Source organism: Lepisosteus oculatus, chromosome 15, assembly GCF_040954835.1.
Source record: "Lepisosteus oculatus isolate fLepOcu1 chromosome 15, fLepOcu1.hap2, whole genome shotgun sequence".
In the NCBI taxonomy this organism is placed as follows: Eukaryota; Metazoa; Chordata; class Actinopteri; order Semionotiformes; family Lepisosteidae; genus Lepisosteus; species Lepisosteus oculatus.
Window position 1 is genome coordinate 24,152,742 of NC_090710.1, and position 26,280 is coordinate 24,179,021.

The window sequence follows — 26,280 nt, forward strand, 5'->3', positions numbered from 1 at the left end:
TTAGTTAATTGAAAAATATTTGAAAATACAGTAAATGCCTATTGTCTGAGGTGTCAATGATATGTTTCGTAAGAGTTTTGAAAACATTGAGTTTCACTTGTATGCTGGACTAGTTTTAGAGGAGGTGTTAAATGAACACAGTACCTTGGATTTGGAATAGTTCCAGGTTATGCTTAGAAAAAAACATAAAACGTTGAGTTTGGAGTTGTTATTTCATGTCACGCCAATTCTTCGTGTGTTAATTAAAATGGATTGATGTTAGTTTCACGCTTATCTAAAAAGTTTTGATTTAGTTGACTTTAGCCTACTACTTATATTAGAAAAACATGCTTACTGTATCCTGCTATTTATTTTTACTCAGAGGTTTGCTAGAAAATTTTCAAGTTTTTCTAACCAGAAATACTCCTTAAATCTCTTCTTAACAGCTAGAGCGTACGCTAAGTAAAGCAACGGATGTAAAATCTTATTTCATCCTGAAAGGAAAGCTAAAACTACATAAAGCACAGAACATTTAAAGTAAAAAAGAGTACTCTTTGTATTTAAAATACTTTTTCTTGCAATGATCGTTTAAGGAGGGTTTACACACCCCCATACATTCATTTCATTGTTTAACTTCTTAGTGAAGCAGAAACACTTTCGCTTATTTTCCTTAATACCATTTTTTTTCCTTAATACCATAATTTATAGATAGTGAGAGGTGTGTAAAAACGTCATACCGGTTTACGTAAACGTCATCGCGTTTCTGCTGTGCGTTTCTGAGTCCTGGAGCACAACGTGCAACATGGCTGCCTCCAGTGGGAGAGTTTTAAGGTTCTTTCTAGGAAGATATTGCGGCTGCTATTCTTTGATACTTCAGTCTGGAATAAAAAATGTTACACGACAAAACTCGGTCGTTCCTGTAAGTCTGTTACCGTTATGTGTCTGCGATTTTGTCACTTTACCATATTTGCTAATTTCTGTCACTGAGTGTCATTGCAGCCATGGTGTAGTGTTCGACTAACACGCTGATTATTTGACATTCCTATAACACAAAAATAAAACAATATCAGAAGTAATGAGCAATTTGCAGAAACGTAGTACTGAAGTGATGCCGAAATAATGTAACAGATAAGACCGTAAAAAGTGTAATAGATGAACAGGACTTGTGTGAAAGTCAAAACCTGACGAGTGGAGAGTGCACATAAATTAGAATAAATCCTGACTTTTGTATTGGTTGCAAAGGATCGAATTGTGTATTTGTTCTATTTGAGATGTATGTATAAATGTTGTATAAATCACGGTTCAAATGATCTTAGTCTAAATGATAGAAATCCTCAGTTATATAGTTCCGAGAGCTAACCCAAAAATGCTTTTCATAAATGCATTCGGTCTTTAGGTAGGTTTTTTCAAGTGCGATTTGCTTTGCTGGTTTTAATCTACGTTTTAGAAAACATCGGGGAATAGTTTATCCGTTTCCGAACAGAACAGTAGGTAAGACAGTACCTGCTGTTAGTAAAAAATTTGAATGTATTAAAAAAAATAAAAAAGTGTTATAGAACACACATATATATATATATTCATTTACTCGTGTATTAATGGGTTCGTTGTGTTCTAGCATGAAGCAGATCTTAATATTTTATATCCGGAAACAATGCTGTTCTTCAGATGAATTAGTCATCCGCGCAGTGCCTTCCAGATTTCCATGCTTAATTGATCTATTCTCTTAAATTAAAAACAAATGCATGTAACAAACGACTTATCACTAGCAGTCCTTTGCAAAACAATTCGCAAAGAAAGACAGTGACGGCTTCCAAATCAGGCACATCTACAACAAGAGGACTTGCTTAAAATCAGACATCTACAAAAAATATTTTTATTCTAGAAGTTAATAAACTAGAAAAATGTCTCTTGATTGTGGCTAATTTTGTTTTGCCCTAAGGGGTTTTTCGCTTTGATGGCTGAATTAAATGTATTTAAAATATCTTTATTAGTAAACACATTTTAATGGTGTGATTTTCTTATGTGATCTCATATAAATATTTCAGATAAAAAGGAACAATAGTCCAGTGAAAGAGTTTTTCATGAAATATCTGCCGCTGTTTGATGTTAAATACCAAAGCCCTTTATTCATCGTTTTTCTTTGTATTTGTCTTGCCTAGGTCCTGTCGAGGTTAGTGAGCACTAGTTCAGCACTTCAACGAAAGAACATCGCTGCAGAAGGTCCTGAGAAATATACCGAAGAGTTCATCAAGAAACAGATTGAAGAGTTCAATATTGGGAAAAGACACCTTGCCAATATGATGGGAGAAGATCCTGAAACATTCACACAGGAAGACATTGACGTAAGTGCCTTACGACTGGATAAGAGGTGCTTGTTCCAAACAGTGACTTGTGAATATTGCAAGGGCTATCGGTAGTGTGGATTTTTGTTTCCATAACAGCTGTGTGCCTGTAGTGTGTTTTGTTGTAGAGTAAAGCATTTCCACATCAAAAAACACTGCACTGCCTTTCAGTCAATCATTTGTTAAAAATAAACACTAATTAAAAGTGATGTTTCTTGGAAGACACTTTAAGGAGGAAAATTAGGTATTGTGCCCTTCCAGTGTCTTAATGCAGCTTTAGCTGACAATACATTAATAAAGAATACATTCGGTAGATCGGTAAGATGCAGTGAAATAATAGCATTTATTCTCTCACTTTTTTACCTGTTTAAAGGTTGAAAAAACGATTTACTCAAATAAAGAATATAAGAAATGTGTTTCCAAAGTTAGTATCTGTATAATACTATTAGTAAACATCTGAAGAAATGTGCCTAGTGATATTCGTGAAACAGTCAATCAATATCTATAAAAATGCAGGTAGGTGAAGTATAAGAAATTAAAAGTATATTTCTTGCTGAGGAATAAAAATCTCCAATAGCTGAGAAGAGTGTTTGAATCTTTTGTTTGTTGAAAGATATTTGTCAAACTGTTTATAAGGTCTTATAGCTTTAGTTTTGCCAGTACAATAAATTACTTAATTATTTTTTTTATTTTTGCAAATGTAATATTTCCTTTTGGTTTCAAAGGCTTTACAGTTTTAATATGCAGAGCTTTTTCCTTTTAAGACCCCCATTGTCCAGTGCTATTATAAGTACCATGTTACTAATATATACTATCATCGGCTAGCTCTTTGCTGCTTTATCCTAGTTAATGTCGGCAAGGCAACAGAATTTTTAAAACAGTTTAGCTCAGGAGCAACAGCAAATACGGAGAACAGCTGGACTGTCTGGAGGAATAGAAAGCAAGAAGGGTCATTTGCTAGCCCTTAGGACTGTAAACATTTTTAAGGCTGCAGGATATCACAGATCCATTTTAGACAAACCAATTTCATAGATTTTCCTTCTGTCTGAATAATTAGATACAGTATGTAAACTTCAGGGAGAGGGCGATTGGCTGGGCTACTGTTTTATAGCAGTTGAAAGTGATTTGCACTTTATTGTATTTGAAGCTTGTCCGGGGATTGAAATTGCCATGTTGTAATTATTTGCCATATAATTACACTGTAAAAAAGTAAATATATTCTGAATGTGGATGAGTAAAAAGTGTTTAAGTTAGTGATATTAACTGCTAAAAATCAAAAAGGAAATTTGTATTTTTGAGACAATATCATCATTTTTGTTATTGTATTTTTCCTTAGTAAAAGCCCTAGATTGATATCCAGAATATAGAGAGACCTAAAAAAACAAAACTCTCAAGAAGTTCAGAACCTGGCCTTCCAAGTTTTGATAGAAGAGAATGAAACGCAAAAAAAAAAAATGCAATCAGTTTTTGAATTTGTAATTAACTGTAATATTTGGTTAAGGATTTAGCTTTAGTCCGGACCTCGACAGAAAGTTTGTGTCCTGTTTTTTTTTTCATATGTGCATGTTAACTCATTCTTATCTGATAAAATATGTGATAAAACGTTTAAAAGCTTAAACTGATTTTTAGATACTGGTGATATGGTAGACTTTTCAAAAAACTATAAAACATATGCACATAAGATTTGCCAAAATCTGAAGAAAAAACCCTTCCATTTTGCCAATAATATGTAAACCTTCCAACTAACAAATCTTGACTTTTTCTGCTATGATTAATTTATCAAATGTAATTTAAAGTGGAAAAGAACAAAAGACTGGACAGTGGTAACTAATCATACTCTATATTCAACATTTACTTAACATTTACTTAATTTTAAAAATGAATCCAGCATGTAACATAAATACTGTATACAGTATAGGTCTCATTGCTTTTTCACAGGAGAAGCCTAGATCAGGGCTCCAAAAAGTTATTCTTTCATTCTGGAAATTCTAGAGTTGGGGAGTCTCTTTTCTTTTCATACATACATTTTTTCTTCAATGGAATAACTCTAAAATGTTTAACTGTAAGTCATTCTCCAGAGCATTTCGTTTTCAGATTACTGTTGGTAATTGAGAAAAAAATTGATAAAAAATGTGCAGATACAGAGAAGTGATTTGGACCATCTAGCATCTAGGCTTTTAGTTTCTATTTTTCTCTAAGTCTTATTTAGCTATTTCTTGAAAAACAGTGATGGCTGAGTAGCTTTTTCCTGACTCCTACAACCATTTGGATAAAACTCCTATAGCTCTGGTCTCCTTAATAAATGTACAGTACTTCCACTCAGTTTCCATATGTATCCTTTTGTTTGTCTTTTGTTGTTTATTTTACGTAGGATTGACTTTGCTCATTACGTGAATCTGGTCCCTTTGTAGTCTTCTCTTTTCAAAGCTTAAACGATTATTTTAGTCTGTTAGTATAAGGCATTTAACCGTAGGACTATTTCTAGATATTCATCTCTACTCTGATTTCATACCAAATAAACACAGTATTATAAATAAAGTTTAACCAGTCCACTGTATCTTTTTTAATGGACAAGTTTTAAAAAGCCAGTTAATGTTGGGGTGTCTAAACTCAGTGTCTTTTCTCTTTTCTAGCTGCAGTCTGATTGCTCAAAATAATCCTATCCATAACTAAATATTGTAAAAGTAAAGGGAGCACTCTAAGCAATACTGAATAAAATGTATTTGAAACACAATATGTTAATGTTACAGAACTTGTTGCCTTTTGTTTTTTAAGCTTCACGATGTTACAGAACCGATAGATGCATGCACATACTGTAAATGAAACTATGCGAAGGCTTCATATGGATATTCAATAGCTCATTACCATACTAGCATGGAAAGGAGCTCATTTTAAAAGACACATCTACAATTAGAGGGTGTAAAAATTTACTTTAATTGATTTGCCTTGCCAATTCGTCTTGATCTATCATTATTCACCATATTTCGTGATTTCTACTCATTTCTAATGAATAGAGTCATTAGGACAGGCATGCCTAAGCAAAACTGACATCTAACATCAGATGCCAGATGCATTTCAAAGAGATGTGTAGCGCTATAGAGACCAGTTTAAATAAATTAGCACCTGTACATTAGTTGCACTTACCGGTTATTTATAAGCGAATCAGTAGAGATGACATTTGTGTAAGTCATTGATCAAGTAAACAGCTGCATTCGACTGCCCAGCTGGGAAAGCTAATTAATAATGACAACAAACATGACCCACCACTTTTCCCTAGTCGATACCAGAGTCACTTCTGAATCTGTGACACACGTTAAGAAGAACAGTCAACAGTCTACATCAAAGTGCCAAATAAAAGCAAAGCTGTCAGTACTTTAGCGTTCATCTCTCTGTTCATGGTCAGCACCTTAAACACTAAGAAATCTGGGCCCTAATGCTTTATTAACTATTGCCAAGATCCTGATATATCTCTGACATTTAAAAGGCACCTTCAAGTCAAGTCCATGAAATTATTTTTCCTGAAGTTTTTGAGTCTGAGTTTAAAAAGAGTATAGTGATGATTTTCCATCATGTGCTCTTAGATCAATAAACGTTTTAAAACGTCTAACATGCTCATAATTTTAAGTGTATTTGCAAGCGAGATTTGGTTTAAAAAGAGCATATCTTTCTTTTGAAAAAATGTCATTTTACAATAATTGTCTTTCCATTTGAGGTTTTTTAAAAAATACAGTTTCTTAAATTATTTTAAACTTGTTTGGAGAATTTACTGTTTTAAGTTCTATATTGTGACAATCTGGTTCATAATATCTTAAAACTGTCAACAGGAAGCAAAAGCTTTAAAGCATTGGGGGATCTATCCACTTTCAGTAACCTCTTTATCCTTGGAGCATCATGGTGAGCTAGACCCTAACTCAATAGACACAGGCTGCAAAGTGAGACTCCTCATTACACGGGACCCCAGTCCATTACAGAGTACAGTATGTAGAGCAGGCAGACACATGCATGTGCACGTTCTCTCAGACATAGAGGGGGGAACATGGACTGTGGGAGGAGGCTCATGAGGAAAGACAGAACTTGTTGCTTTCTGTATGTGGTTTGAAAGTTCTCACCGTTTGCATTGTTTTTCTATGGGGTTTCTTGCTTCCTCCCACCGTCCAAAGACATGGCTGAATATGTGTGTGTTCACGATGGACTGCTGTCTCATCTATAGTGTAGTCTTCTCTTGCATCCTATGCCTCCAGGATAGGCACTGAGCTGCAACCATCCTTACCAGGAGTAATCGGCTTTCTAAGGATGGATGATCAGGTCTACAGTGTACAACTTTGATCAAGACAATGCAAAAAAGATGCTGCTATAGAAATCAGATTGCGACCAGAAGGAAACATGGGCTGAAACACAAGCAACTAAAAACCTATGACTTTGTTGTTTTCTCTGTTTTGCATTTCAGCACAAAACAGTGCACCAGTAGGATACTGCAATGTTCGGCTAATGATAGGTGTAAGCTTCAGAGAGTTTGAATTGGCGATTACTGTACACAGCAGGTATTTAACACATTCTTTAACAGAACCTTAGCATTAATGCCTGTATCTCAGTCAAGCTCCCAAGCTGTTGAGTTCTGTAGATAATGCCATATTGTACGGTTGAAATGTAATGTTATCTTAAGTTAATGCATTTTTAACTATTCTCACCTGAAATGCCTAATGTAGTGCATTAATTTACACAAAAAACTGTAACCCTCTCAATAGAATAGTTAATTTGGTATACTGAGAATGTATATTTTTGAGTGTTCCCCAGCACATATGATAAGTAAATTGTGACACAGGAGTAAAAATGTAGAGTGGCAATTCAGTCTCAAGTTTTGTGTTGTTTATTCCCCACACTCAAATACATAGACATTTCAATACTGTTCTTAGATTTAACACTTATTGCAGAAATCAACCTATGCACCTACAGTCTTTCACACTGTAAAATCCCACAGTCTGTAATTCTACTGGTGTTGAATGAAGTATTTATATGGAGATAAGACTACACTAATTTCTCACTCAATCCTGTAAATCTTGTAGAAAGTGGAAGACCCCTAAAGAATCTGTGAATAACCACATGTGAACTTCATTCCCTATTTCAAGAACCACCAGTATAGATGAAAAGGCAAATATCACTTTTTTTCTTATTTATTGTTTGTTGGCACAGCTAGCACAGTGTAAATATGTCTGGGGTGCAGTAAACACAGTCAAGTTATACGCACAGGGAACATTATTCCTGGTCCCTAGGGCCCTGCCATATTGCCGCCTGAGGTATGAACAGGTGCTGCGTTCATCTGCTGCGGTGTTATGTGGTTCTTATTTTGCCTGGCCCTTGCTTTTATGATTTCTGTTGTTTTGACAACTCGGAAGGCTGGAGCCTAATCCCACTTCAGCATCTGTTCTTTCTAATTGAGAAAGTTAAAGAGAAAACCTGCTAGAACATCAGTACTGTAATGTAATAGACATCCTTTAAGACAAATTGTCATGGTAGGTGACTAGCGTAGAATCTCTGGACCTTTGCAGAGTCTGCCATCTGCAAGTTCACTAATAAGCATCATATCAAAAGATGCCCATTGTTGGAGGGTTTTGGGTAGAGCATTTGTCTGCCACTTTTTTAAAGTAAAGCGTTTGTTTTTTTTCCCCCATTTAACTTGGTTAACTTCAATTCCCATAGATGCAACTGTCACCTTTGGTAAAGCAGGCAGCGAGTGGCTTGGCAAATCCATTTTTGAGGTTAAAGCTGAAAAAACATATTGCCATTCCCCTGCCTATCAGGTTTTCATAGACGGGGACCTGTGTTTTGTTTATAGCTGTACTTGGTGAATCAGGCCAGTGATTTGATATATGTGTCTGAGATGCTAAAGAATGTAGTGATTTAACGTCAGCCAAATTAATGAACAAATAATACATTTAACAGGAACAATCGGCAACAAAATGCTTGTTTTCAGCTTTGCTTCCTTGTGGGAAGGAGGTAGTTTTGGGGTACTTGTATAAGCCTATTAAATATGATTTAAGCTTCCCTCTTGTCCCAAGTTATATTTAATAAGACAACATTTTGGCAGGTAAACTGTTAGTAAAATTCACTCCCTCAGTTACTGACTTAGATTCATATAAGCAATTTTTTACTGCATGCAGTGTTTTTCTTGCAACTCACAGCAAACAATGAAATATGACTTAAACAAAAAAGTTTGCTACCTAGAGCTCACCAAGAGTTAAGGAGCCAAGCTCACTTTTAGACAGACTTTGTATACACGCTTGTCTAAATATGTTATTTTGAACTGTCTTCTTAAAACCCTTATTTACTTCTAAATTCATAGGACTGAAGTAGTACACCGGCGGATCAAAAGTCTTTCGGATCCCCATGTGTTGTCTTGTGGTGAACTATGATCTGTGCTGTGAAAGATGTATAACAGGCTGTCATTATTTAACTGATAATTAGGGTTAGGGCTTATGGTTTAATAAATAATATTTAAAATATATTTTAAACATCTTTCTAATTTGTTGTCTTTAACAGAGGAGCATTGCCTACCTTTTTCCTTCAAGCCTGTTTGAGAAGAGAGCCCGACCTGTCATGAAGGTACAAGACAGAAAATACTTTTTTTTGTGCTGTTTTCATTTTCTGTTTTCAAAGCCAGATTTGCTTCTAATACTTGTGTTATTTGTTTTTTGTAGCACCCAGATGAAATCTTTCCGAAGCAGAGGGGTACATTTTACATATAGTTATTTTGGACAATAACTGAATTTAGCATGTTAAATGTGTACTTTATGGTGATCTTTAATTTGTATCCTTAAATACAAGCTTTGTTTTATTTTATTCTGATTTATTTATGTAGGTTTTATGTTAATCAAATACTTTGTGTTAATTTGGTACTATCTGGGTAACCAGTTGGGTAATCTGGTAAAAGATAAATAATGTTAATCAACCTTCAAATTCAAGCATACATTCTAAAAGTCAGTCAAACAAAATAAAATGTATAATATACAGGTTTAATAAAACATTTTACTCTGTTTTATTCTCATCTCAGTAAATTCAAAGCCTAGCATTTATCTTTTTATTTGCATGTTTGAGGAATGGAAATATAATTGATTTTTCTGTTTCTCCAGCTGTTCAATGGGGAGAAGATGGGCGTCCTTTTCATTTCCTTTTCTACACAGGAAAGCAGACTTATTACTCGTTAATGCACGTGAGTATAGAGATATGACCTACAGTTAGGTGCCACGTTGAAATTGTAAGGCACGTGATTTATATCTCACATTGTAACTGAAGGGATGTTTATTTTGTACCATTTTGTGTACCTATTTAGACTTCCTTAAAATTTGGTACCATACGGTAATTTGTACAATTTAAGACAAGCACCACAAGACCCTTATTTTAATGTATAATGGCAGTGCTCTGTATTGATCATGGGCATAAGCAGTTAAAAATGTTTTTCTTCTTTGATTTTGGACATACTTCTGACTTTTTGTGCAATGATACCCAAAATCTCAACCTGTCCTTAAATTTGAACTTTATCAGAAATATTTTCAGTGTAAAAAGGGATCTTGTAGTTTTTCCCTCTTAAGCACAACATTTTGTCTTACATTTATATGACTTGGTAATTTTAAATTTAATTGTCCACATTTGGACCCCAGAAGAGGACCAAAGGAGGATTATATTATGAATCAGCTGGAGTTTATTGTACATCCTACCTTGGAAGATGGTACGTTGGTTAAGAATGTAGGAAAAATGCTGCACTACCAAACAGCCCAATATTTAGACCTGCTTTACAGTATCTGTTCAGAGCAGTGTAATGGCTCATCTACTTTGTGGTTATGTATTCAGTAATACAAGATTTGTTTTTAACTGTAATGCTGCTCTTGTGCAAATATGATTCTTTCCTTATTTATGTGTTTTTGCCAAATGTAAAAACTGTGCGATGTGTGCTGTGCACACACTCAAAGTCTCAGAAAGCAGTTCATTTTTGGCTCTGCCCCCGTGAATGTTGTCAGCTGTCCCCTCAGAACTTATCGATGGTGCAGAGTGCAGAGGTACCTTTTGTAATACCAGGCTAATAATTCTGATTATGTGGTGGTGCAAAATATCAAACAGTCCGGTGGCTCACGGTTTGAAATGGAAAACTCATTGAACATGACGGGTGTTGCTGTATAAGCATGATTGTGAGAGCAAAATGTTGTGAATTCCAGGGAAGTGGAAGGAAGATTGAATATAAATATGGTTTGGTGATAAATTTAATTTTTGATTGAACAACCCGGCAGTGAGAAAACCCGTCTGCATGAGGCTGTGGGGACCTGATTTGGCAGTAGAGTGCCTAGTGAGCAGCATCCCCCCAGGGAGAAGGGTAAAAATGAGCTCTGTGCTGTGATTATATGTTCTGGTGTACAGTCCCAGCCCCTCGCCTTTTAATGTAGAGGGTTTTCTATTCCCTTGCGGCAACCTTGTCAGATCTCATTTCACACGCTTTGATACAGAAAAATAAGTAACAAAGAAAGAAAAAAGTTGCAACGGAATTAACACTGCAGTCCCCTGTACCCCAAAATCATATTTCAGGCTTGTATTTTTGACTTTTTAAAGCTTGTCATGCTTTGCAGAATTATTGTGGTTGCATTTTGCAACAGGGGTAGAAAGAAATAAAACACCCAGGGGACAGGCTCCTGTACTTTGTCCAGAGAATTCATTTTCGAGAGTCTTTTTTTTTTTTTTTCCTGTCGACCTTGGGCAAATGAGCTTCTTGCCCTGGCAGAAATGAAATGAATGATAAATGCAGCGGGTGTCTTTGCTGAGTAATGGAGCTGCGGCTCTGACTCTCCACCGTGCTTTACTGCAGCGCAAGGACCCCTACTGTTCATTTAAATAGGTATGTCAAATCTGCCTTGAAAAGCTGCGTGTTTGATCTGTGGAAATATTTGAGAAAGGTTCCATGTGGACTTGAGCCCCCCCCGCAGTGCAAAGAAATCATGTACACCGCACCATGGCTGAAATGCAAAATTTCTGTGGATAAGAAGGGGAAACAATACGTGCGTCTGCGCGCAGGCGCTTATTGATACTATCTCACATTTCACCTGTTAGAAAAGGTGTTGGAGTTAGAGAGAGGTGGTGCCATCACTGTGGATTCCTGGGTGATCTGCCAACAAAAATAAAATTAAAGGTCTTTGCCTTTTAGCTCTGCTTAAATGGTGCCCGTAGAGCACACGGTCCATTATTCCCCTTTCTGCCTCTGGTTTGTTTCACTGAGCTAGGAAAAGGGAAATAGACGAGTTGTGAACAAGAAAAGATTTGGTCAAGAAGTGTGACAGCACTTGATTTTTAATTTTGCTTCATTGGCGGCTCCTGTCCTTTCAAGCGAAGCAGGCAGCTGCAGAATTGGGAACTGGAAAGAAAGTTTCTTTGAATTTCAAGAAAAGCTCTGTACTCGTACCCAATTCAGCAGGTTTTTTTTCCATCCATTGTTGAAATACGAGACATAAAATAACTCTAAGATGCCATAAAATTGGGATAAACATTTGTATATCTCCAATATAAAGCTTTGAAAAGAAAGATCAAATATTGTTTTCTGATTTGGATTCTGGTAAATGATGTAAAAGATTCTTGCAGAAGTGACAAAAATTAAATGAATGCCTGGTATTATTTGAACAGAAATGTTAACATCTGTTTCTTGAATACATTTGCCTTTCTACAGAATTGTAACATAAATAAAAAATCTGAGAAACACTACTAACCAATTGAGAAACTTATTGTAGTTGCCATATTAAGTATTTTGTTCAGACAGCTAATTTGTTTGAATGCATAATTTAAAAGACTTTGAATTGAAACTTGGAAGAAGCTATATGTTATGTCTCAAGGTCCAAATGGAAATTCTTTTTTGAGAAGAAACTTTGTTATATATTTCAAGACCTTGGAGAGAATGCTTTATGTATCTCATTCCCTCTATAAATTTATTGCACTGTTTTTTCATAGTTCATCTATCATAAACATATTTTTTTAGGATACAAATGCAATTGGTTTTCAAGTTAATTTGGCAGATGGTCACTCAGTGCTTCTTTTGAATAAGAGGAAAGATTTGAGGGCAGCAAAACTCTTCTTGTTCTGTTCAGATTTTACGTGAACCCAGCTGAGTACATCTGGGCTGTTTTTCACCGACCTTTTAGGGTTGTCCCACCTTCTTGGAAATTACTAGAACATTTTATTCAACCCCAACCTTATCTTACCAATTTCAGACAGTTCAACTCCATTAATAGGAGCTCCCAGACTGTTCATGAATGGCACAGCCTGGAGTAAAAACTGCTGCCTTCAGCCTTGTCTTGCATTCTGGGTGGGAAGGTATTTGCTAGCCATTTAGGAGCTTTACTGGATGTGCACTTTTCGGAGTCGGAAACAGGCTGCAGTCCCTCAGGCCATGGTTTGGTGATCTCATTCATACAATGTGTAAACTCGTAGCTGCCTTCCATTTACCATAGACAACACCAGTGTTAAATATTTGATTGCACATCAAAGGGTTACAGTTAATCTTTGTAACTTTATTCACAGCTTTGTCAACTGTAGCGGCCTCCGTCACTATTGATTATTCCACATGAAATGAGACATGAAGTTTGTGTATATATTTCCTACAGAGACATGAATACACAAGGCTTTAGAGAGGATAGAAAAAGTTTACATGGAAAAGATTCTCGGTAGCCTTTGCTTGAAGCCAGTTTTATTGTTAATCCTGTTGGGAAGTAACTGGTGATCAATAGGCAGTGAGAGCTTTAACCTCTACTATAAAGTGAATATGTCACTCTCTAATCAATAACAATTTGTTCATTGAAGCCATGTTAATAAACACAGCTGTTGTGTTACATAGAATATTTGAGATATGTTAACTATGCTATGCTGTTACTTAGAAAATGATAACTAAAATGTTAAAACATATAATGTCAAACATGTTTAAAATGGTAGTACAGTATACAGTACTGTATTTATACCTATATTAGTGTTTTAGGTTGCTCTTGTTAATAGTTTTTTTAAAGTGTTCTTTAGGGCTCTTCTTTAAAGTCCATAAAGCTTTGTTTCGTAATTACATAATTGTAGTACTTTATCAATTTATTATAATATTACCTGAAAAAAATACAGAATTTCCACATTTCACACTGTTACAGTGCCTTGAGCTGGAGGGGGAGAGCCACCAGACTCTGAATATTTGCTCATACTTGTAAATATGAGGAAACGCCTATGACACATTGTTCCAAAATCAGAAAACTGTTCTGTTTTTGTACTACATGTACTACTTTCTTCAGACAGTTTACACTGTGAAATGTAAACTCTGTAGTATTAAAGTATAAGGTTACTATTCCTGTTTCCTTGTGAAAAGAATTTAGAGATAAGTGTTCCTTTTAAAATCAAGTTACCTGTATGTATAGTATAATTTGACTTTCATTATTTTTAATAATGTAAAATATTTTTTTTAGTGAAAATGGTCCTTATGTGTATTTTCAAATGAATGGTTTCTTGGAACAAGGCATGAGTTCATTAGCCTTTTGTGTTGTCTCCCTGATTGGTATGAGAAGTAAGTGCCTCTAAATTCCTTATTGTGATAGCAGTGTTGCAGTGTGGAGTATGGATACAAAATGTAGGGTCAAGTCCCTGAAAAATAAAATTATTAAAGTATAGAGAAATGAAACTACTGACTCTGTTAGACTGTAACAATAACAATGTTTAAGAAAAATTATAAAGTGCACAAGCATTCATTCCTATTGATGCAGGCAATTCACTAAGGCTGGAAACCAAACTAGACTCTAGACTTAGGGCTTACCCTACACATAATGGAATATTTGAATGTATACAATGTATATTAAAATAGAAAAGGAAGTATAGATATCACTTGTTTAAACAATTACAACTTTTAGAGAGGATAGAATTGTCTAGAGAAAAGCTGTGAGCATTCCGGTTTCTAGCCTGCTTCTGCAGTGGTGCCATTAAATGTTGAAACGTAACCTATTATTCAGTTTGCTGAGTCTTGTCTCTGTTCACTTCTTTCAAGTTTCTGCAGTTATATTGTGAATGCCATGTAGACAGAAATAAACTCCCCTGCTGAGGGTTCTGGGAAGAAGCCTGATTTTAGAGATCTGTGGCACGAGTTTGACAGTGAGTGTATTGCCCACTAGCCTTCATAGACTGTACCATCTTGCACTGCTAGCACAGCCCCCTTGTAGATGAAACAGCTTGGCAGAGACTCAGCGCTGTACTTGGAGCAATGCTTGCGTGACGAAGCCATAGAGCTGTAGCAGCTAAGTGTAAAAGCTCATATGATACACTCCGACATTCCTTCAGGCAAGAGATCATTCACATTTCAGTCATGATAAAGAATGTGAACGTGTGCTTTGGAAACAAAAGGTTGGGGTTTCCTTTCACTCATTCAGTACTTGAAATCTTAAATGCTGAAAAGCAATATAAGAACAAAGCATATCCAGCTCAGAAAATTCATTTCTCTGTGAACTGCATCTTTCAAATATTTAGGCTTTTTGAATTTATTTAGTCACACTGAAGTGGCATTTTCAGAAAGGTGTTAAATAAACTCAGCTTCCTTTTTTATTATTTTTTTTTGTGAGTGGAAAATTGGTTTTTGCGTGATGTTTGCTTTTCGATGAGTGTTGGAGGATTAAATGCACACTATCAAGAAAGAATTAAAGCAAACATCTGCAGAATAATTGACAGGGAAATGAATTCTCACACTGGGGTTCACGATTTACAACGTGACAAGCATTCATTTGTAAGGTTGACTAAATGTAATCCATGAAATGCGCAGTTGATGGGCACTCTAAGCTCACAGGCTTGATGCCAATTTAGACAAGCATGTCAGCGCACTGCAGCTTGCTCTGCATCACAGACTTTGTTAAAAGAGGGAAAAAATGAGAGTAGTTTACTCACAAAATTCAATTTCTCAGACAATTAAATACATTTAGGTTTTATAAAGAGATGTAATCTAGTTACATTTATTAAATATTAAATATAAGTCCAGTTTGTATGTCTACTGTATTTAATATATGTATAGTATATAAAATATGCTTCAAAATACTGCATACCAGCTGGTCACTAGTGTTAGGACTTTCCTAAAAGAAGGGGTTTCTGTATGTACCTGCAAACTTACTAACATCAATTTTGCTGCCTGGTTATTTGTTTTAAGTAGATGTTATAGTGTTTTTAAGGACATGTTGTAATTGTGATGTGAAATAAACGGTGTCTGAGGCAGTTGCTTGTTCCTTTGCATGTCCATATACGCCAGTGTATAAGAAGCACACACTTTCATTCTTGACAGTTTATTTTTGTTTATTTTTGTTCTTGTGTTTGCAAATTCTAGCCCTCACACAGTGTTCAGTGTGTTTAAAGGGGAGTGTTTATCATGATAAATCTGAATAATATAACGTGGGAGAGGATAGGAAAGTGCAAGTTGATTTTGAAAGTAATGTTTAGGTTACTTTACAGAATATTGTGTTTTTAACATAGCATTTTTTAATTTTTAAATCCATAGCTGTTGTCCTAGAGCTTAAATTGCACAGTATAAAACATGGTTATTTTTCTTTTTTTTCCAGTCATGCCTTGGTAATCCCAGATATGCTTTGAACCTTCTGGTTAAAACCTGTGTTTTATCTTTGACTTAGTGTAGCTTTAATATAATCAGTGGTTAAGGAAACATACAGTATGTCTTTGTGTTTCCTGAACTTGTGTGCTTCTTGGGTGTCTGCAGTTAATAGTGCTCTCAGAGGCAAAGAAGAGGCTTCTTACCTGATGGAGTACAGACATTTTCATAGCATCACTCCACTCCTTTTCTGTTTCTTTGCAGGACACGTACGAAAAGTTTTTGAACATTGAGAAATACCAAGACCAGATGAGATCCAAGGGCCTTTTTTCTCAGGATACAAAACAAATGTAAGCAAGTCACTAGTTGATATAAGCAGACGGGACACTGTTTCAGTCTTTATCTGAAAGTAGTTAAAATAATATTTCTGAAATATATTTTCAGTTTTAAGCTACTGTTTGCTTACTTTTTGTGCAAAAAACATTGCAGATCTTGTCTCCATGTACTGTATTTCATGAGGATAGCCCAAAAAGGATTCTTTTGCATAAAGAGCCAGTATGTTTGGCACACCCTTACTAAATATTTTACTAGTAAAGGTACTCTTTAATCACTTCTAGATGAATAAATCAGAAAAACATAGTGAAAAATTAAATGTATTCACACCAGTTTCTAAACATTCATTGAACGTTATTACATAAGAGACTATGTAAAGACAGATATTTTTTCTCGAATCACGTCCACTTAAATATGATCAAATATTTAAATATTATCAAATATTTAAATAGTTAAATATTGATGTTTCATAAATGTTCTTGTTTTAAAATAACTTTTAAACCATCTGAGTAGAGTAAAATGGTTTTAAAATTGTATAGTCACTGGTTATAGAATATTTTATCTCTGTTAACTTCATATGGGCACTTTTTACATTTTTGTCTGAACATTGTCATTTGTTTTTCTCTTAAAAATAAATGCAGAACCCTCATAGGGAGCAGATGGCTTTCAAAGGAGGAGCTGGAGGAGGTTCTTGTTGAGCCCATTTCTGAGCTTGATGTAAGAAGGGTTTTTTATTGTTAAATAAAACCTTCTATCGCCTAGATGCATATGTATCTTAGGCAGTGGTATATTGTCTTTATTTAGTGTGCCATTACAGCTGATATCTGTGTTCATAAACATTAATTAGCCTTTTCTGTTATAAGACATTTGTTGATATGGGCGGATGTTTTAAAATTAAATTTTAAAATTGAATAAGAACCTATTCAAACATCAGGAGGCTACTTTGTCCATCTAGCTTGTTTAGTGGTACCTAAATGATACAAGCATCACGTCCGGTCAGTTCTTGAAGAAGACTTTGTATTGACATTCACAACATGGTTGTGTAGGTTGTTCCATACAATCCCACATCCCTTTGGGATTTTCAATATTTGTATCAAGTCTCATAATCTTTTCTGTTCAAGATCAAAAAGGTTCCTGTTCCTTTACCCTTTCAGTACGGAACATTCCCTTAAGCTACGAAAAATATATTTTACCTTTTCTTGCGTTTCTGGCCTAGAATATTTTGTCCATCTAGGAAAGTGTTAACCTGCATTTTGAAATGCACAGGCAGCAGTTTTAAAATGAGACACCAGAGGGTGTTATGAGTCAACTTTATTACAAAAAGACTATAGTCTTGTCAATTAAGCATTTTTTAATCATTTACTTACATGTTAATTAACATATACATGGGTTTGACTTGATAATTTCAGGTTAAAGGAAAAAAATCCACAGAAAAGAAATTAAGATCCATTAATGACATTTTCCTGGTCATTTGCAAGAAAAAGAACAACTACATTTACAAAAACATAAATAAATCATATAATCACACTCTTGAATGCAAAGCAAACCAGTTTATTTTAGATTAGAAGTATACAGTTCAGTGGTAAACTAACTTTTTTTTTACTTTCATGCAAAAGACAGTTTTGAGAGTGATATGCCTTTTTAATTTTAATGTGTGCTGAAAAAAGACAGTAATCCTTGACACTATTTTCTATTTGTTTACACAGTACGCCCACTTCATCCAGCTCCTGGAGCGTATTCTGACTCTCCCATACTGTGCTACAGAGGAGGAATACATTCATAGGTTCAGAAGGGAACTTGAAATACAGTCAAAGAAACAGAAGGTTGAACCCCTGCAGCATGACGATAATGGCATCGCCTTTAGTGTTGGAGAAGGTTTATACTCAGTTTTTACACTTCTGTATCTTCAACCATGTGGGTTAATCAATCACATCTACAGATGTTCGAGATGAGTTTTATGATCGTAGACAAAGGTCAGCCCGTCCGGTCTTTCCAGTGCAAAATGCTTTAATTCACACTGATATCGACACAGAGCACTTCAAGAGCTTGGTTTTGTCAAGTAATGTACAAAATAGATAGTATGAATCTTTCTTTGCCATTTTTATCAACGTTTAATTTTTCAAAACATCTTTGATCTTTCTACCAAAGGACACCAAAAAAGTCAGAGAGATACGATGGAGTCCTGTGCAGTAAGGATGAGGCTTTATCATCTGCAGCCCTCCTGGTCTTCAATCCTCCCTTCTAAATGCTTTATCTATAGCGGTATATATAGATATGAAATTGGAAAGCTTTTAATAACATTTCAGGTGCTGTAACACACAGTTAGTTGCTCTTATTGTATTTGAAGATAACCCATCTCTTGTGAGCTATGGAAGACTCTAGTATGTCAGGTAATCAGGCCTTCATGACCTAGAGTTTGAGTAATCATATAGTTTAATTGATGATTTAGCATGTAGTTACATTTAAAAATCATACTGTAAAGACCTAGTTTAGGTACTTATATACCATGTTATTTTTAGGACTGAATGTTTTTTCCTCCCATGCAGGCAGACGAAAGACTGCTAGTGCTGTCGCAGTTGTACGAGACAACGGTTCTGGGAAAATTTTAATCAACGGAGTTGACTTCCTCCAGTATTTCCCAATATTACAAGACAGGTACCTTTTTGTTCTTGTAGTTAAGCCTTTTGAAAGGCGTTAGATTTTATATTGTCACAACACTTTGCCAGATTCAAAACCTTTAACATCCCAGTACTGTATACATACTTTCACTTAAGTGGAGGGTTCTTTCTTACATTTCTCTGTATATTTGTGAATGAAAGACTGAGGAAAAAAATGCAGAATACCTGTGAAATTGGAACAACATGATGATATTTTACATACTGAAGCATAACAAAATAGTTTATGTTGTTCGATGATAGGTATGATTGAATATATAGAAACCACTTCTGTGTATGTTGGACTTTATATTAAAAGATTCCAAAGCATTCACCTCGAGCCATGAAGAAAAAATAGGCTTGTATTTTGCTCATTCTGTAAATTCCATTTCAGGTTTGATTTTAAAAATCGTAGTGCAGCTTCTTTTACATTCACCCAACAAACCTATGTTGACAACATTCTTAAATCCATACACTGACACACAGCTAAGTGAAAATATATCCTAAAATAAATCTCATGGCTGTGCTACTCTTACTTTCACACTGCATGTTCACTGGAAGTACACTTTATCATATCATCTCTATGTGCATTGTGTAGGCTTGTTTATTGCTTCAGCAGCACATCAAGTGATTCGTCACAGTAGTATTTTTCCACCCCAAGACATGTTAAACAATATAGCCATCTGCTGGCCAGTTTTTGACATTTCTTTTTCAATTCCAAACATTTCCATGGTGGAGATACTGGGCCGTTTTCAGGGTGCAAATGTTTATTGCAGATACTGTGGTCAACAGATTAAAAATTAAATTCAGACCATAAAATACCACTGTATCTCATCAATTTAATACAAACAGTGCAATAAATAAATTAACCAATAAGATATATTAATCATATTGGAATCAGGGTATTTTTGGATAGATACTAAATACTTTTGTAAAACTACATACTACTTACTACTACTTTATTTGCAGTTGTTTCAAGTTTTAGTTGCTTTTAAAAGCTAAAGATCTTTAACTCGTTTCTGGCATGTATTTAATGTCACTGTAAAATTAATAGTTTTGGGATATCTGTAAACAACTTATTATAGTTATCAGAGATTTTTTTTATTTGACTCTATTTTACCTTTATTTAAAAATATTTTTTTCTCACTTTGTTCTATGCTTGAACGCTCCATCTGCATTAGTTTTACTGTCAGCTTGTGTCCACAACACTTCATCAGCGTTTTCTACTTAGCATTCTCACCACGTCAAAGGCAGTTAAAATAAAAGTTGAAATGCTGCATTTTTTCTCTTAATTGCAGTTTTAATCTTTAAAAGTTAATTACACAGTTGAGTGCATAAGGCTTTCTTTGTCACTTGACTTTGCTAAGTTTGCAACAAGTTATTTTTCCAAAGATTTGCAGCTTTATCAGAGTGTCCAAGAAAAGCATAATTAGTCAGACTGACAAAAATAGATTTTACTGCAAATATTGCAGAGACAGCACAATGTTGGCATTGCAAGACTCAGAGATGAAAAACAATTGGGATGTGAATTGTGACTGCTCTCTGCTGTTAAACAAGAGCAAGAATGTATCCGAGTTATACAGGTTTAAATAGAGATGATAGAGTCTTATTGGAGCATATTGTGTACAGAAAGCTTCTCCTGTAAGTAGCTACTGTTAAAGATCTGGTAAATGTGGAATGTGTGAATCTGTATGTAAGGTAACACCATGGTTCTGAAATGTTTGTTAATGAGTACTTTCATAGTTCCACAAGCTACTAAATGAGGTCTGTGATACAATACTGTGAAAGTACTCGATTGGTCAGTAAAGCCAATCTTCAGTGTTTTCACAAATAACTTCACATGTTGATCCGTCAACATACTAGACTGATGTTATGTACGTTTTCGGAGGAGAACAGGGTGGAGTTATTGTCAAGGACAGTCTGTAAATCAACAGCACCAAATATGTTTGTACAGCAGATTTAAGCAGTCAGTGAAACATTTCTGGTCAAAGGCATGCACATCCTTTGCATAGGTTTGTGATGTAACAGCCCAATATGTAAAAACGTTAAGTAATCTGACTGTACAATTTGACACTGGTCTTTCTTAAAGTTGCATTTCATACTAATGACTGCCATTTCTTAACAGTAGTATAGAAAGGAGCTTAATACAGTGTTTTTCTTTCTCGTCCTCACTAGGGAACAGTTGATGTTTCCCTTACAATTTCTGGACCGGTTAGGCAGGCATGACCTGGAAGGTACTGTCACTGGAGGGGGCAGGAGTGCTCAGGCAGGGGCACTGCGATTGGCCATCTCAAGGGCTGTGCTGAGTTTCCTTACAGAGACTGAGGTGGAGAATATGAGGCAGGGTAAGAGGCTTTCATCTTTTTCACAGTTCTTGCGTCATATTACACTGATGCATGTGCTTAGTATTCTTATTTAACCTTCAGTGTTATTGATCGTATTCCATTGGCAAGTTGTCAATGAATTTGTCATCAGAAACCTATATGTTGCTCTTCGGTTTCCTCATGTCATGCAAGCTAAAGCTCTCTGCTGAACTGGATTATCACCTGGAATAGTCTTCCCCACTGATGAAGGGCAGCCAAGACTATATTTGGGTTTCTTCCCCCATGATTAACTGTTATTACAAAAATGTCCAATAACATTAAAATCAGTAGATACTTTTGTATCCATCTGATTTGCAAACTAAATAGCTCGCAAGAAATTCAATTAAACTACAACAGGACCAATTGAAGATAAGACTTTTTACTTCTGTACTTAATGTTTTTTGTGTTTTTAACTGGCAGTTATTCCTTAATATTAAAAGGAATCTAATAAGAACTTAAAACCCTGTTATCTAATTTCTTCAGTGGTCATGACTGGAATTTGTTTAGCTCAGCTCTAAAGTTATTGATTAAGGTGTTTGATAAACTTGACCTGTGTCCATGAAATGAATATTATGTAAAATTTTGTTGTGCAACAAATATTGCTTTTTGTAATATTTATTACATTTATGCAGGGTCCATGGAAAGTACTGGAAGAGTACAATCTACTGTTCATAAAATTATTTTTGCATTAATGTCAGTGGATGTATATTTGTGAACATGAGATTAATATGAATCTCAAGCACACTAATAAACAATAGCTTGTGGGGTAGTTGCAGCCATTCATTTAAACATATTAGAACAAAAACATACTTTGTGCTCAACCCAGTGATTTCAAGTGAACATAAATATTGGGAGACATATACTTGAAGTTCATTTCAGGTTGTAAAAGTCAGTATTTTGTTGCATGTTCTTTTGAGGCAATAATTGTGTGAAGATAGCAACCTTCTGAACTCGCCATTTAAGATGTTTTTCTAAACTAATGCCAATGCCTCTTTCATTGTTGCCTGTTACTGGGGTGTTCTGACATTTTTCTTCAGCATGTAAAATGTGTGTTCATTTTGGTTTAAATCTAGAGATTGGCCTGGCTAGGCAAAGCCTTTTCATTCTTGCTTAACTTCTCTGTTACATTAACTATATTTTTGGGTCATCACTGTGTAAAGTGCTATGCAATAAGTATAAAAGCATTTTTTTCCACATGAGTAGACACAATGTTTCTGTTCAGACAGTAATTCATTCTGTTACTTACAACAGTAGTTAAATCATTAATACAGATGAGCTTGCCAGTTCCAGAGGTGATCATGCATGCCCAGACTATGACATTACCAATGATGAGATGATGTTCTTAGGGCCATTCCTTTCTTTCTTCACACTTTAACCTTTCCATCACTTTGTTAAAGGCTTTACTTGGTCCCACCTGTCCCTAAAATATTGTTTCAAAGCTTGCCTGGCTCGTTTTTGAACTTGTGAGTAAGTTATAATCTGGCTTTACTGTATTTGGTGCCAATGAGAGATTTACATCCTGCGATTGAGCATTTGTATTTCTGCTATCTCAGTCTGAGACATACTGGGTATTTTAATACCATCACCTGTAGGTTAATATTTTCCCTTTATAAATCCATTTGGAGTTTTACTTGTTTTACTTACAATGATCCTGCAGTTTTTGCAGTTATTCTAGTTTGCAAATATCAGTCATGACTGTTAATTCAGTTTTGCCCTCCTTTTATGAGTTGTTATATCTGCAGTTCTTCAATTTTTAGGTATAGCTCACGTTCTTAGTGAGAGCTGAAATCTCTTAGCTTGCATGACTAATGTCCTTCATTTCCTTAAATATAACTGGGAAGATACAGTACCATCAGGCCCTAGTAGGTTATTAGAAATGACCTATCACCTGTAGAACATTACTGACAGTTATGCTTAAATTATCCATTACTGAAGCGGTTCCATCTATAACATAGAACATATTGACATCCATCCATCTCTTTTCTAACCCCTTCATCCATTTCCAGATCGCAGGTGGGTCAGAGTCTAGTCTATCTGGGCAAGTGTAACAGAGCTTGGGGTTTCTGCCCTTGCCGCTCCTGCCCTGCCACTGCCTGCCGCAATGGACACACGTTGGGATACACTGTGCACAGGGTGCCCATCCATCAAAGAACACACATTCACACCCAGGCCAGATTTCCCAGAAGTCAATTAACCTACCATTATGTCACTGGACTGTAGGAGGAAACCGGAGCACCCGGCACAGATCGATGCAAATAAAGGGAGAACACACAAACGTCATGCAGATGGAACTGGTGTTGAATCCAGGGCCCCAGTTTGGCAAGGGAGCAGTGCTAACTACTGCACCACCCCATGTGGTTACCGTTGTATTGAAACGTTTTACACAGGTTTATACTTGACATGCTCACAGTTTGTTTTCATCTGCTCTTATTAATCCCATACAGTATCTCAACCTACTGTTTGTATTTCTACTTTTGTAGTTCTTTTACTGTTGTAGTACAGAGAAAAGGATTTGATCTTTGAATCTTGGATCCCTTATTGAATGTATTAACCCTATTTGTAGCCAACATATAAATATTTAAATATTACAATTAGGAAAATAAGGTTTAGTACAGGATCAAAGGGCTGTATTTATTGCCAGTATATTTCATATGTACTGTAAGCTTAAGATGCTTAAAACATGTTAAAGGGGACATCATAATACTCAGAGAAACACTCACTGTAATAGTTTCTTAAAGTATTAGTATAAATCGAGTTCTTGTCATAATTCCAACATTCACTGTGTATCCTGCTCCTCTCTTCCGTAGCTGGGCTGCTGACCCCTGACCCCCGAGTGAAGGAGAGGAAGAAGCCAGGCCAGGAGGGAGCTCGCAGGAAGTTCACCTGGAAGAAACGATAACACCAATAATATGACTATTGAAATTACAGCAACCCTGCCTCAGCATAACAACAGTGCACTCTTGATGGTTGAAAACTTTGAGATGGTTAAAAATACTACCAGTCTGTGCATTTTTTACATCATAGCACAAAGAAGTTTAAGAACAAGTTTGGAAAATTTGGACTTACCTGAAAACATGGCAACACTGTGAAATAAATTTAAATAAATTTATTTGTAACCGCCTACAAAATTCATTTTTTAATCTGTCTTAATGTATATCTATATATATATACAGTAATGTTATGAGTTATCCAAACAAGTCCTCCTAGACATATCACAGTGTAACGTAGCACATACTATGCAAAGAACAAATATGTTGCTTTTTGAAGGATCCATATAAATAGCCCCCAAAAAACATTGTCGCTTTGTATTTGAACATTTGCATATTACATACTGTAGGCTGTTTCTGCAGGAGAGCTATTATTGGTTGAAAGTGTCAGGAAACGCCTATTTAAAATTGCAATTTAACAATTGTAAGTTTTATATTTAATGATTATAGAAGCAATTTGTTTAATCACTTTATAAAAACTACAACAGGTTTCTGAACCAGCAAATGAAATTGTTGTTTCATTGGTTATCATTAATTGATAAATCAGTTTAAACTCTTGGGTGCATTTTGTATCAGCCTTTTTACCAAATCTCTCCTTTTCAGAGCACAGAATGATGTACTGAGATTTCCTCTTAATGTTTCTCAGCTAGTTTTCCCATGGAGGGCCAAGAGAAGTCACCTGTTTGGGACCCGCTGCCACAACGATTATTGGTGCTTGATTTGGATTTCTTTCGTTTTACAGTCACTTCTACAGATTTATGTTAGTTTTGAAGACTATCAGGCTGGCAAGAGAAAATTTAAAACAAGTTTGCATAGCTCATCATAATAGTTAATATATTCAGTGTTTCCACAGTTCATTCCTAAATTGGAATCCTATTATGTATATTCTTTGTAATTCCCTATTGGTTATTTAACTGTGAGATTGTGAGGATAAGTCATGTGGTATTGTTACATGCTTTTAGCCCATTAGAGAAGCAGACTTGCCTTTTGTGCAGCACTGATAGATGCAGTATTTCTTAATTACTTCAAAACAGAACTAAAAACCAAAGATACGCCTGGATGAGATCATTTTAGAAAAAGGATATGGATTACCTTCTGTCTACATACTATATATAAGGGAAACTTATTAAAAAGTGCAAAATATGTTAATTGTTTGCAAATGTAAAATCATAAATTGAGCAAAACGTGCTGATAAAATAATTAGCGTTGTTTGTTTTCATTTGTCAATTACTTTTCTGTTTTTCAGTTTGTCTAGATGCAGTTATCACAAATACCACTAGAGGTCACTTTATTAAAGTGAACCAGGTTTGAAAAACCAAAGCTTTTTTCTATGCAGTTGACTTCAGCATGGTACAGTATATTGACTTGTTAATGAATCCTAGAAGCCATGCCAAAGAAGGATAATAGAAACCTTTCAATATTAGTGCCTTTCTATATATACCTTTCAAAATAGTGCCTGATCTCATTGTCTCCATGTTGGTTTTTCTTCTCTTTAAATTTTATTTGTTCACTATGAATTAACCTGGAAGAAATGATAATACCAATAACACTGTCTTAAAATTATAGCAACCCTGCCTCAGCAAAACAAAAGTGCACTCTTCATGGTCAAAAATATTGAGACCGTTACAAATCCTACCAGTCTATGTATTTTTTTCTTTTTAGATCATAGCACGGTGAAGTTTGAGCAATTTTGGAAGATTTGAACTTGGGGAAAAAATGGCAACATTGTACCTGACTCACTATTCATTTTCTTCTGATCTCCGTTGCTTGTCAGTAATCTATTTGGTTAAACAAAAAGGCGAGCGGTTTAGGGTGAATGAGGTTTATCTCATTTCCCTCAGGGCTCACTCAAAATAATACCATAGTTATCTTTACGAAATAAATTGTCAGATGAGTTCATCAAAAGATGAGAAAAACACTGTCCAACCACTTAGAAGTCCATATTGAATAAAAACATTTAATCTGTGTGCTTCATACATAAGCGCTTAACACATCTTATGTCCCACAAATCTTTGCTGCTTTCAGATAGAATTCATTCAAATTTGGGAC

General features: G+C 35.3%; 1 protein-coding gene across 1 annotated transcript; it reads left to right on the top strand.

Moving 5' to 3' along the window:
• The first annotated feature begins 755 nt into the window (after positions 1–755).
• Positions 756–25,431, top strand: mrps9 (mitochondrial ribosomal protein S9). Its single transcript, XM_006639248.3, has 11 exons — positions 756–898; positions 2,139–2,321; positions 8,859–8,921; positions 9,017–9,047; positions 9,449–9,528; positions 16,159–16,244; positions 16,869–16,944; positions 17,934–18,102; positions 18,774–18,882; positions 21,057–21,226; positions 24,052–25,431. The coding sequence occupies exons 1-11, from the start codon at positions 782–784 to the stop codon at positions 24,141–24,143; spliced, it is 1,176 nt and encodes a 391-aa protein (XP_006639311.1). The 5' UTR covers positions 756–781; the 3' UTR covers positions 24,144–25,431.
• The last annotated feature ends 849 nt before the right edge of the window (positions 25,432–26,280 follow it).

Excerpts from the sequence above, each read along its gene's own strand:
- mrps9 (XM_006639248.3), top strand. The coding sequence starts at position 782 with ATGGCTGCCTCCAGTGGGAGAGTTTTAAGGTTCTTTCTAGGAAGATAT. Across the intron at positions 8,922-9,016 it reads GAGCCCGACCTGTCATGAAG|CACCCAGATGAAATCTTTCC; the intron begins GTACAAGACAGA and ends TGTTTTTTGTAG. Across the intron at positions 16,245-16,868 it reads TCTCAGGATACAAAACAAAT|AACCCTCATAGGGAGCAGAT; the intron begins GTAAGCAAGTCA and ends AAATAAATGCAG.